Here is a 13,565-nt window from a genome sequence, read left to right as displayed (position 1 = left end):
GTACATATGTGAGCGCCTCTTTTTAACACTCTCACGGCAAGACACACGTCTTCGGGCTGCCGAAGATGTGTTTTGCTTGAACGCAGAATAGTGACGTTTGTCGTGAACCAATGATGTATAGGTCGGACAAATGTGACCTGACCGTTCAGACTGAAGTCGCATGGCAAAATATCCGAAACGTATCGGAATTAGGACCACATACCCAAGTGGCCTGGGTCGCATTTGAAAAAATCGGATCTGTGTTATTCAGACTGTCATGAAAAGATCAGATACAGGTCACATAGGGGTAAAAAAAAAAATCGGATTTGTGTCACTTGAGCCTGTGGCGTGAATGTAGCCTTAGTTGGACAAATAATCCAAATGTTTTAATATTGAATACTGTGTCCAAACAAATTTCTGACATGTTCGGAATACTAAGAAGAAACATAAATATGGTTATGATTGAGGGGCAAACATACGAAAACACATGGAGGTCTACTGAAAGCCAAACATCACCACCTCAATCTGCAAACAATAGCTGATGTGTACAAATGTGCAAATGAATTCCAGCAGAACATGAGGATTAAAACCAGGTGAAAATAGCGTACGGACAGACATGACAGGTTTTTTAAACAGCTTCCTTCCCAAGGAGCTCACAATACCAAGGGAGCAATTAAATTTTGGTGCTGTCTAACAATCCCACATCATTCACAGTGAATGTTTTATGAAAGAAGCCACTTGGGCATCAGAAAGGACATGTTGGCATCTTATTTAGGATTTATTGTGATCAAGATTTATCTGTAAACATAGAAAACAACACAAGAGCTGCCAGAAAAATACAGTTTCAGGAAAGCCAAATATGCCAACTTGCGCTTTGTTGAGTGAGCCAAGCTGAAGGTGGAACCAAGGTGGTATAGCTGAGCATAGAAAACTGATTATTTATGTTTTGGTGCAAACTCATGAAACGATTTAAAGGTTGGGCTGTCAACAGAATATTCTTCCCTGCCAGTGTTTGTGAAAGTGGTACATCTGTAGATGTTTGGGCACATAACTTGCAAGTTAAGCATTGTACTCATAAATGCAGTACAAACCTCACAGGTATATATAATAAACGTGTTACATACACTGATCGGCAACATGGAAGCCACTGACTGGTAAATTGAACAACACTGATTACCCCAACCAGTGACTGAGGTCATACATTTACTGGGAATGCGTTAACTGAGACAAATAGGGTCATTTTCTCATAGACTTCTCTACAATCTCACTTCTTTTGAAATCAGACGGGTCACCACTGCTGGCTGTTAGAAATAATCCAGGTAAAAGAACCTGCAGGCTACATCCATCTTTTATATGTATTTTCCAGACCACACACCACACATACACATACAGAGAGCAGTGTATCTGTTAAATATACAAACTACAATATCAGACATAACAGTCAGTAGATAGTTTATATCTTCTCGTCTAACTGTGGTTTCAGAGGTCTTTCTATCTTACTAAGAATATTATCTATAAGAAACCCCATATTTTTTAAAAATATGGTTATGGCACAAAACAAGAATCCCTTTTAAAATATAAAATGATTTCAAGATGACACCGCAATCACTGAAACAAACTCAGCATGAGAACCAGTAACGCTGCATTTCTGGTTTTTAATATTTAACTACAGTGCCAGAACAGCCTTTCACTGGGCTCAGCTAGGTCACACATATGCACACACACACATACACACACTCTCTCTCTATGCACATGTGGACATATGTGTGTATATGTGCATGCTTATACACACAGTGTGCTTTCTGCTTGACTGATCAGAGGAAACTAGATCAGTGTGTCTTCCTCTGCATTCCCTGAGCAAAAGTTCATCCGCTTCAGTTATGCATATTTATGCCTTCCGAATGTGTATTGATGCATGTGTGTTTGTTTATGTGTATGTTGATTCCTGTGCGTACGTAGCAGAGGGATAGTTACTCTGGGCCCACTCCATGATGTACTTAGTGTTTGATTTACACCGTATCGATTATCATCCAAATGTTTTTCATTGATGTTTCTCTGCATAAATTGCTGTAAGATCTGTGAAAGCATAACACACACACACCACAAATCAATGACATAATGACATTAACAAAGGTCAAATTATGATGGCATGAAGACTTGGTCAGAGCACCTCCAAAACAGCAGGTCTCGTGGGGTGTTTCTTGTATGCAGTGGTTAGTATCTACCAAAAGTGTTCTAAGGAAGGAAAAGCAGTGAACCAGTGATAGGGTCATAGGCACTTAAGACTCAGTGATGCATGTGTGTAGGCATGCAGATGTGGTCTGATTCCACAGAACAACTACTGTAGCACAAGGTGCTGAAAACCTTCATGCAGGATTTGATACAAACATATCAGATCACACAGTATATTGCAGCTTGATGTATATGGAGCTGCACAGCTGCAGATCAGCCAGGGTGCTGACCTGTTTCCACCACCAAAAGCATCTATGATGAGCTTGTCAGCATCAGAACTGGACCATGGAGAAAGGGAAGAGGGTGGCCTGATCTGATGAATCATATTTCCTTTGATGACCAGGTGCATGTGCATCGTTCATCTCAGAAGAAATGGCAGCAGGATGTATTATGCGAAGAAGCAATGCTACACTCTGGACAATGTCCTGCTGGGAAACCGTGAGTTCTGCATTCATGTGGATGCTACTTTGACATGCCGAAGACCGTGCACACCTCTTCATGGCAACAATATTCCCTGATGGCAGTGGTGTCTTTCAACAACATTACAATGCCTGTAACACCGCAAAAAAAGCATTGACTTGGCTTATAAAATACTGAAGAACAAGTGCAATCCACGAGGCTTCACCTGCAACTTCCAGGACATAGAGGATCTGCTGCTAACATCTTGGTGCCTGATCACAGGACACCTTCACAGGTCTGGGGAGTCAAAGCTGCTTTGGCAGCACAAGGTAGCACCTCCACAGTGGTGGTGTTAATGTTGTGCCTCATTGGTGTACGCTCACAAACACATAAAACACTCGGAAAAGGACATATGTAACATGAGCACAAAAGCAAAAAGCACTAATTTAGAAGTCTATACCTCTACAAATTTGACTGACAGTTCAATCATGAAACATGTAGTGACTCATAATCCACCTCCCCATGTCTTGCTGAATCACGGAGGCCATCATAGTTTGAGTCTGATTTACAGATACACAGTATGATGTATATTTCTGCCTAAAACACAATTCTGTAGAGTTCAAATTACAGGCATAAAGTAAATAAAGACCCCACACGACAAGCAAACACAACAGTCAGGTTACGCATCTTCATCTTTAGCTACAGTGGATTGGGATAGTCTTTAAAACCCAGGGGAGGGAAACTATTGATCCAGAAAGAAATCCTTTCACTGGAGTAGGGTTAGGGTTAGGGTTTACTTACAAAATTGAATGTCTTTTTTGCTACTGAGAAACAATTAGCAATTCAATGTGAATATAGTCAAACAAAAAGGGTTCTATATATTCTGTATAAGGAACAATGGAGACAGCATTAATATGCAAAAGTAATTAAATCCAAACCCAAAGACAATTACATTACAAAACCATACATTAATATAACTTGGAAAGAAACCAAAGCTCCGTGCATTCTCAGGTAAGCATTGGTACTTTACCTCTGGCAGCCAAGGTAAGCAGATAACCTTTTCATTCACCAAACCAGCACTGTATCTCTGCCGCAACTCCTTCACCACATCAGTGAGGATAAACATTAACCACAACCAGAGAGGCCATAAGTCTACTTTGTTCTACTATGGTCAGTCATTTTTGCGGTGCATGGTTTTAGAACTGGTAGGGCCCAAATATGCTAGAAAAGCACTAAAAGCCTAAATCTGATTTAATTAAAACCATACCAAGCCAAATTTACTTTCTAATTTCTAAAGAAAGAAAGAAAGAAAGAAAGAAAACTGGTAATGCCATCTTATTGGTTGTTGCTGTTTAGTGACATGCATGTCAATACAGGCTGAGCACCAGGTGAAGTGGGGCAACAATTATAAAATCAATTAACCAGTCAGTTCATTTAGCTCCAACAGAATCATGATTCAGCCAAAAATGTTTTCACAAAAACCCAGTATCTTCTTATTCCTCAGAAAAATCTTTGCTTTGAATAAATAGGAGAAGGAAGCGAAAAAAGGCGGAGAAGAAGCAGAATGCCAGTGAGATAAAGCTACACCCACTGAAAGGAAAACAGAGTAATCTGCCAAAATAAAACACTCCACAGGACTAACCTCACTGAGTGACACTTCAAAAACTCAACAGCTGTTTCAGCTGGGCACACGGTGTTTGTTGCCTGTTCAAGTGCAGCCTGGGAGTGAATGAGACAGCCAGCCATCGATCTCCTTCAACATGAAGGACACCATATTAACTAAGTGGTGGCCATCTCTTATTCATACACTGCTCATTACTTATCAACGCCCTCTCACTCCTGTACTCTGATGGGATTTTCACGGTCCATTTATGGGACAGGAGGATAGAAGGAAAGATGGAGGAAGGGCGAGAGGAGGAGGAGGAGAAGGGGAGGGTAAATGAAGGGGAGAGTGTAAATAGCAGATATGTTGGAGACAGTGAACCATGAGCAAAAAGCCAGAAAAATGGGAGAAAGATACTGAGATGTGTGGCAGATAAATGATGAATGGAATGACTGGAGGCTTCCAATCACAAAAAAACAAGAGAGACAGACTGTGAGATTAGTCCCAGTGACCCACTTAGCAGGAGGCAGGCAAAATGGTTTTTAATTTGCACAAATGAAGCCTGGGTGTGAGGATGATGGCCTAATGAAATGCTTCAGGAAGCAAGCTGAAATCATCTAAAACCAGATACAGGTTGGCTAAACAGTCCTGCAGCCTCTTCAATGCCGCTACTAGCAGTGTTTGACCATTTTGCTTCCAGTCCTCGGGGCATTGTTTTTTTTACCATAATCATACCAATTTGTCATAATTATTAGGGTAATTATATTATTAAAATGTTGAAATACTGTGAAACTCAACGCTTAGGCCAGCTACACCCTGTGAGGTCAATCTGGATTTCTTCAGATAAAAATATTTATTAAAAATACGGAATAATGAAAACATATGAAGGAATTTAATATTGACAGCTCTGGTTTTTAAATTTTTACCAAAGTCAAATCACACTGTAACGTGAGAGGAATGAACTTGAGCTGACCCCAACCCTGGAGCAGATTCATCTTTAAAATGAATGCAAGAGTCATTAAAAAAACGAATGAAATCATAAATCACTTTAATCATCCTTTAATGAAATAGGCGGGTGGCTTTTTTTGGCAGGCAGGTGGAGAGTAAAGGAGGGATGCATTTGGATGGGAAACACAGCGTTATCAGCAGCTTTTAGCCAAATCTCATCCCTGTAGACTGTGGAATGAATTAATGAATGAATGGGAGGTTTATTAATGCCTCAGGAGCACAACAATCCTCCACATTAAAATAAGCAGGTTCACAGTGTGCTGCATTAACATTTTCTCTATAAGGACTTCAAAAATAAATATGGCCAATCTGAACTATTTTCAGACTTTTATGTTTAAAGCAAAATGCTTAAATCACTCACCATAAGGTACAATATACACAACCGTTCAAAAGTTTAGGATCACTAAGAAATGCCCTTATTTTTGAAAGAAAATCATTTTTTCCCAATGAAGATTTCATTAAACTAATCAGAAATACAGTCTAGACATTGTTAATGTGGTAAATGACTATTCTACCTAGAAACAGCTGATTTTTAATGGAATATCTCCATAGGGGTACAGAGGAACATTTCCAGCAACCATCACTCCTGTGTTCTAATGCTACATTGTGTTAGCTAATGGTGTTGAAAGGCTAATTGTCACTCACTAATTGATGATTAGAAAATTCTTGTGCACTTATGTTCGCACATGAATAAAAGTATGAATTGTCATGGAAAACATGAAACTGTCTGGGTGACCCCAAACGTTTGAACGATAGTGTACATTCTGTCAGTACAGCTGAATAAATGCTAATTAAACTATCTACCTTTTCCAGGTTTTTGAGACAGCTGGCAAAGTGATAGCAAAGTTAGCACATCAAAACCAATTAAACGTTATATTTTCGGTCAGATTACAATTATTTGTGAAATACCCCACATATGTTTGAAAATCAACATTTCTGTGCTATTTTTATTGCTTTTCTGTTGCTCCTTCTCAGCCAAGTAATCCCATATTAGATTAGATTCAATCCAAATTGAACTGTTTGTCAAAACTTGACCATGTAGTTTTGATGCCTAAACATAGCCGAACAGCATTTAAAAAATTAAACATAAGCCTTGAGCCTTGATTTTAGTCCCTTGTTGATGAATACACAGACAACACAGACATCTCTTTGTTGCTATTAGGATATTTTTCAATCCCTTAGTCTCAAAAATATTAGTGGAGGCTGCACGTCACTGTGGAAAGTATGACACCGACCTTCAGCATTAATTCTGCATCAATGAAGAAATGCACCAGAACAGCTGCAGGCATCCGCAGATGTGTAGGTGTTATTTTACTGCTTTTCTGGCGAACAGCTGCACACATATGCAGTAGGCTGTAACTACATTCTCCACACATACATTCTATTTGCTGAGCATGTGCACAGTTGCCTCCGTCTGGTAGTCACAACACAGACTGTCCACACAGACACAACTTTTGGGCTGCATGTAGGTGTCTATGGAGTGGTCTGTGCTGATTCTCGCAGACTTAGGAAGATGATAAAACGTACAACAAGTGGACCCTAGTAGACTGTCACCAAGTTGCAAAAAGTGTGAAGCCGGACTAAGAATAACTGTCCCACACACAGCACAAACCCCAATCCCCTTAAAGTCCTGTTGCTGACTTGAGTCTTGATTTTACTCCATGAAGACGGGCACATGGGCAGCTGCAAATCCCAACAGACATGTAGTTGCTGGAATTAAACTACCTTTCTAGTCCACAGGAGTCTGCTGGAAGAAACCTTTCCACAGATGCGCAGGAGGTCATATCTACATTTTCCACACATCTGTTTATGCAAACATGCATTTTCTTAGACCACTTACACATACATAAACACAAATACTTGGCTAAAAATCAACCCCTGAGGAAAACACTGCTGACTACTTGTCCAAAATCATGAAATACATTTCTGTCAAAACAAAATCAGCTTTCTTTCCAAGTGTAAATGATAAGGCAGTTTAATTTTATATGAATATTTTGGGGGGATAAACAGGGGTTACCTTCACAAGATCACTTCTCATCTGTGCAAATCAAAATTGTTCTACATAAAAATCCTTAATTTTGGTTCTGACAAAATATTTTCCAATCATTTTCTCCCTCAAACTTCATTAAAGATTGACTTTAATGAAGTTTAAGGAAATACTATTGCAGATAAGTAATTCCTCTCCTTAATATTCACCCTCTGGTCAGACACAGACATCACAAAAACAGTTAAATCAATGACTGTAGCCAACATCATGTCCCAGCTGCCCGAGGACCAACACTGACCTCCTCCTACACTACAGCCACCACTACACACATAATGCACACACACGTACAATACAGACATGGGCCAGTTATACACAGGGTTGTGCGACCTTTTCTTGTGATGACTCATGTTGCACACAGAGGTTTGTTCGCCTACAGTGATTATCTTAATATGTGTGAATTCTGATGAATCACACTGAGTTCTTCAATTCAGGGTTTGTCCCACATGCCGTAAACACAAAACACTGTGGTGTTTTCTAAGTCTGACTAACATTTTGAGCTGTGATTACAGCCTTCTCTCTGTTGACTGCGAATCCACATAACAAAGCAGGTGGGAAATTTTTGAAACAACAAAAATATGGCTGAAAGCATACAACACTGCTCATAACCAGCTCACACATAACTTGTAATAACACAAAACGTAAAGCAGGATTCAAACCCAGCGAGGGCACCTCAGGTGATGTATAGTGTGTGTGTGTGTGTGTGTGTGTGTGTGTGTGTGTGTGTCAGAGATAGAATACTATGCAATTTTGAAGCCACACAGCTCATCAGGGTTTCATTTTATGATCATTAGTATCAACAGACCCACGATAATGTGACTCAGTGTGTGTTGTTTTTTGTGTCCACTCACTTTGTGCTGTTTCCACATCACGGCCAGCGGTTTCACGTCGTGTTTGGCGTGTTTTCCCTCCTCCAGACACTTCATACACACCGGAGCCTTGCAGCTGCAGCAGTACATGCTGAAGTTTTCCGCTTCGTGATCCACGCAGGTCGCCGGTTTCCTCGCGGTCGCAGGCGGCTGCTGACCTCCGCTGCCTCCCCCAGCGCCGCCGCCGCTCGCCGCTCCTCCGGCTGCTTGGTTCGGCGGTGGAACCAGGCGGTGCTTGGCGAGCGGACCGCGGGACGGGTGGCACCGCTGCTGGCAGGCGTTGCAGTAATACACGTCGCATTGCTCGCACATCACCGACGCGTCCACCGGGTTCCGGTCGCACAGCTGGCACTTTATCGCCTTAGAAGAAGATGAAGAAGAAGATGAAGAAGAAGACGAGGAGGACGAAGTGGAGGAGGAGGAGGCGCGGTTCTGCTGGTACCGCGACACGATGGCCTCCAGCAGCCGGTTCCGAGGGAAGCCCCGGAGTCCTCTCTCATCCAGAGAGACGCTCCGGTGACACAGCGGACAGGTGAGGGAGCAGTGTCGATGAGGGAGGGCCGGTGGGAACACCCGCACCCCGTTGGGAGACTTGAGCTGACACGGTGTGTAGGAGCCGTAGCCGCTGTCCGTCTCGCTGTACAGACTCATCTTGTCCATGTCCAGGTAGTCGTAGTCGGAGCTGCCCGAGGCTCGGCTCTGCACCGGGGTTTCTCCGTCCGGGGTCTGCACCGTGATGTTCCGTGCGCACGCCAGACAGACATTGTGGGAACAGGGCAGCAGGATGGGGTCCTTGAAGAGGGAACCGCAAACGGGGCATTTCAACTCTTCCTCCATCGCTCCGGTGTGTCGGTGGACCGGAGGAGAAGCTGCTGCTGCTGTGAAAACACTCAGCACCGACTGACAGGGACAGCTCCCTGCGCCGCTCTGCGCATGCGCACTGAGGGGCGGGGACTGTGGCGACAGCTGATTGATCTTGTGAATTGCAAGGTGCAAAACACCACAGGTTTCATATTAGCAACACTTGTAAACAGGAGTTTGCTTGTATCTTGTATTTCTTCTTTTCTTCTTTATCTCTAGCTCAGTGACATTTTTCTCTTTTTAAAAAAAAATCATTGCAGTTAACTGTTTTCTCATAAATGTTATTTTCCACATAACATTGGAAGGGGCTGAATGGCATTTTAAAGCCTGCACACTGCCATGAATACAACTCATTGGGACCATTTATGTGCTTAGAATTTTGTTGTTAAAATATTCAGTTCAGATGCCCGAGGAATGAAGACCAAATTTTTTTGATGCAACAACTGATAATCAATCAATCAGTCAGTCAGTCAGTCAGTCAATCAATCAATATATACTTTATTGTCCCACTTGGGGAAATTTGTCTTGGACTCAGAGCTGTGCTACCAGTATTGCGCACAAAACACACAAAAACAACATTGCACATAAGACACATAAAAAACAGTATTGCGCATAAAACACATAAAAGCAGTATTGCACATAAAACACATAGAAAGCACTATTGCACATAAAACAGTATTGCACATGTCCCGAAGGTCACACATGACCCAAACATACGCTATAAAAAATTAAAAATAAAAATAATTGCACAATCTTCGGCCTACGCAGCATTGTTTAGGAGTTTGATGGAGGTGGGAACAAATGAGTTCTTAAAACGGCTGAGTCTGCAATTGGGGACTCTGTACCGTCTGCCTGAGGGAAGGAGCTTGTATTCTGAGTGAAGGATATGTGACGGTTCAGTCACTATCCTCTGAGCTTGCCTTAGAACCATTCGCTCATAAATGGACTGCAAGGACTGGTAGTCATTTTTCCCCATCACCTTCATGGCCGTGTGCACCAAACGAGCCAGTTTGCTTTTCATCTTTACAGTCAGGTTTCCATACCAGGCTGACATCCCATAGTGGATTAAGCTCTCCAGTACTGCCTGATAAAATAAAAACATAACATTTTTGTTCACACTGTCGTGGTTTCTCTCTGATGTCCATGATGTGCAGGTGAAGGAGAAATGTCCGTGACACTGACTTGCTTAATAATAAGTTTATTATAAGGAAGAACAGCATCAATCAGACAGAGAGACTGTCTGGGAGGATCCGGCCAAATGAATCTCCCCGAACAGCAAACGGAGGTCACTTTTATATATTTTAAACAATTGGAACCATTGTCACAACATGTGATTTGTATCAGAAGACCAAAAAACAAGAGCCTCATTGATAAATCCTGTGGCGAAATCCATAGGATAATTCCCTAAACACAGGAACTACTAATACAACACTGAGTTCTTTCAACAAGAAGATACACTCCATTCTGACATATCGCACATGCCTAGCAACACCAACATCACTTGTCTCAAGTCATGAGAATCACATGTCTAACAGCACATCTGGTCAGATACTACAACACCATACAGTCTTAGCCTGCGCAAGAAGTACAGTCTCTGCTGCAAACGGGAACACAGGCTTTCCACATGGACAATCCAGCTAAAAGAGCTGTCTAAATGAACTCCAAGATACTTGTATGAGCTGACCTGCTCAATGGATGAGTCATGTATGACAACAGGACTGTGGTCCGATACTGATCTCGGGTCTAAGATCATCTCTTTAGTTTTCTGAATGTGGAAGATGAGATGGTGGGCATCACACCACTGCACAAAGTGCTCTATTTCAGAGAAATAGGCTGAAAGGTTTGAATCTCCGTGCAGTAGGCTGAGGATGGTGGTGTCATCAGAAAATTTAAAAACAAGGTTCCCAGGGAGACTGTTTGTGCATTCATTTGTATAAAGTGTAAAAAGCACTGGGGAGCTGACACAACCCTGTGGGGCACCTGTACTGACTGATTTGCATTCTGAAAGGGTGTTATTGACTCTCACCTGCTGACTTTGACTGGTTAAAAAAGAAAGATACCATTTGATTAAAAAAGGGTTAACGCTCATCTGTCTCATTTTTAGGATGAGAAGATGGGGTTGGAGTGTGTTAAAAGCTGAACTAAAATCAATAAATAAAATTCTTGCATATGCTTTTGGGCATTCCAGGTGCTTGACAGTCAAGTGGGTGATATTGTTGATGGCATCATCAGTGCCTCTCCCCTGCCTATAGGCAAACTGGTATGGATCAAGTGCCAAGTTAACCTCTGCTTTAAGTATGGACAGCATATACTTCTCGAAGCTTTTCATTACGATTGAAGTCAGGGCCACAGGTCTAAAATCATTGTTTTTAGCAGGACATTGTTTCTTAGCTACAGGAACTATTGTAGATTTTTTCCAAAGGGCAGGAACAGTGTGCGTATCCACAGACCGCTGGAAGATGGAGCACCAAACTGGAGTGAGCTCTTCTGCACATGCCTTTAAGAGCAATGCAGCGATGCCATCAGGACCAGTGGATTTTTAGTACACACATGTTTAAAGATGGACTGAATTCTTTGTGGATCAACTACAATCCTGCAGCTAGCATCAGTTAAGATAGTTTGGGTTATATTGTTACATTCCTCAGCAAAGTCAAGATTTTCAAATCTAAGAAAAAAGTTATTCAGTATAATATCAAATACGTCGGTATTTATGTGTCACAACACTAGAATTATATGGGAGTAATGCTTATTTACTGCAAATTTTTACGCAATGGTTTGGTTCACTGGTTCAGAATTTAGTTCAGTCCATATAAATTCATTGTGATCCAACAGAGCAGCACATTTTTTACAAGAATGACAGAAATACTAAAAAATCTTACAGTTCACACACAAACAGTCCAAGACTTTACAGAAATGCTAGATCAAAATATTCCGTACATAAACGATGGATGTAATCTCTGAAAAGTGAAGCCAGTGCAGAATCAAACTATAAAGCCATGCATTCTTTGTAACATCTAGCAAGGGGTGACTCCTCTGTTTGCAAAAAAGAAAGAAAGAAAGAAAGAAAGAAAGAAAGAAAGAAAGAAAGAAAGAAAGAAAGAAAGAACTCACATCTCAATCATTGAGATGTGAGTTTTTACTAAACTTTCTCCTCACTTAGTCTCTTACCAAATTCACAGGTATAAGAAAGGGTGTCTGGATTCTCTGTGTGTTGCTCTGGAATGTTCTGCTTCTCAATAGTGAGATAGAGAAATATAGCTAGAGACAGGTATAGATAAATAGAGTTAGATAAACATTGATATGTAAAGATGTAGATAGGCATAGAGATATATACTGATATAAACAGCCTGGTATCCTGCTTCTGCTTTTATCTGCTTATGGCCCAAATATCTCTTGTATGTGTTTGGCAGAGATATCAGCCAACTGCTTGCATTCACACATTTACATAGTATGCCCTTGAAGAAGAAAGCTTTGGATTGATTTGTCAATCTTCAACTATTACAGTGCAGCAGTGTCATATCTGTTAGTATCAATTTAACATTTGATATGTCCTTGATGATATTTACACTGGTGTTTCTGGATAAATGACAATTCTTTTTCATTTCATAAAAGACTTCCGTGTCTGCTTGTTCAGAGAAGAGAAGCTACGGTTAAGAAGTTTTTGAGGGATGCTTATTGGAGCCTGTGGGCAGAGTCGCAAAGCAGAAGCCATTTGTGCAACCCGTAAAAAATGGTGGACCTGTAGGGTTGTGCACCCTTCTCTGGCCTTGTGGAATGAAACAGAACTGTCAGCTTGGACTGGAGTCCCGATTCAGCTGATACCTCAGAGGATCAGGGTGGAGTCCCTAACGCTCAAGATGAGATCCCAGCAGCTCAGCGAGCTGCTCCAGCAAATTCCACTGTCATTTCTGCTAAGGACTGCAAAGATCCCAATGATTGGTGACCTCCTACCAACCCTAGGGGGCAGCCCTACTATCTCTGTTTTGGGGGAGGCTTTGGAGGTGGCTGAAGACTTATTTCAGTCCTTGCCACCACTCTTGGACAACTCACCAGCATGCCAGATATCATCTCAGAAGCGCCAACAGGAAACATCCGGTGATGATTCCACCCTCTCACAGCAGACCCAAATTGAATGCCCCCTTTCTCTACCCACCTCTACCCCTTTTCTTGATGCTGAGTGCTTCAGTGCCTTTTCCACAGCCACTCAAATGAAAGAGGCAGAGGACAGCAATGGCCTCAATGACCTTGTTAAGTGCCAAACTGTTTTTGACCAACTGCACGATGGTATTGGTGACATATTCCTGCTACAAGTGTGCAATATCCCATATAGGGACAATTACGGCGTTTATGAAAAAGATGGACACACAGTGAGACCTTTTGGTCAGGGACTAATAAACATAGATCTGCTGGTGTGGCAATTCTCTTGAGAGGCCAATTGCTTTATATTCATAGGGTTCAAAGGGTGATTGATGGGATACTTCTCTGTGTGGACATTGATTTAAATAATAATAATAATAATAATAATGGATTAGATTTATATACGGCTGCATTGTGGAGCAGTGGTAAGCAC

The 13,565-nt window shown here is 41.6% G+C and overlaps 1 protein-coding gene across 1 annotated transcript in view; it reads right to left on the bottom strand.

The window, feature by feature from the left end:
• LOC110957908 (E3 ubiquitin-protein ligase TRIM9) overlaps window positions 1-9,470 on the bottom strand; it is a 94,881-nt gene extending 85,411 nt beyond the window's left edge. The window contains exon 1 of the mRNA XM_022204144.2: window positions 8,117-9,470. Within this exon, the coding sequence (XP_022059836.1) occupies window positions 8,117-8,971 (855 nt within the window). The 5' untranslated portion in view covers window positions 8,972-9,470. The remainder of the gene's footprint in view (window positions 1-8,116) is intronic.
• Window positions 9,471-13,565: the final 4,095 nt, after the last annotated feature.

Source organism: Acanthochromis polyacanthus, chromosome 16 (genome assembly GCF_021347895.1).
Source record: "Acanthochromis polyacanthus isolate Apoly-LR-REF ecotype Palm Island chromosome 16, KAUST_Apoly_ChrSc, whole genome shotgun sequence".
Classification (NCBI taxonomy): Eukaryota; Metazoa; Chordata; class Actinopteri; family Pomacentridae; genus Acanthochromis; species Acanthochromis polyacanthus.
Note: the sequence above shows the minus strand (reverse complement) of the source record. Positions and strands in the feature narration are given on the sequence as shown.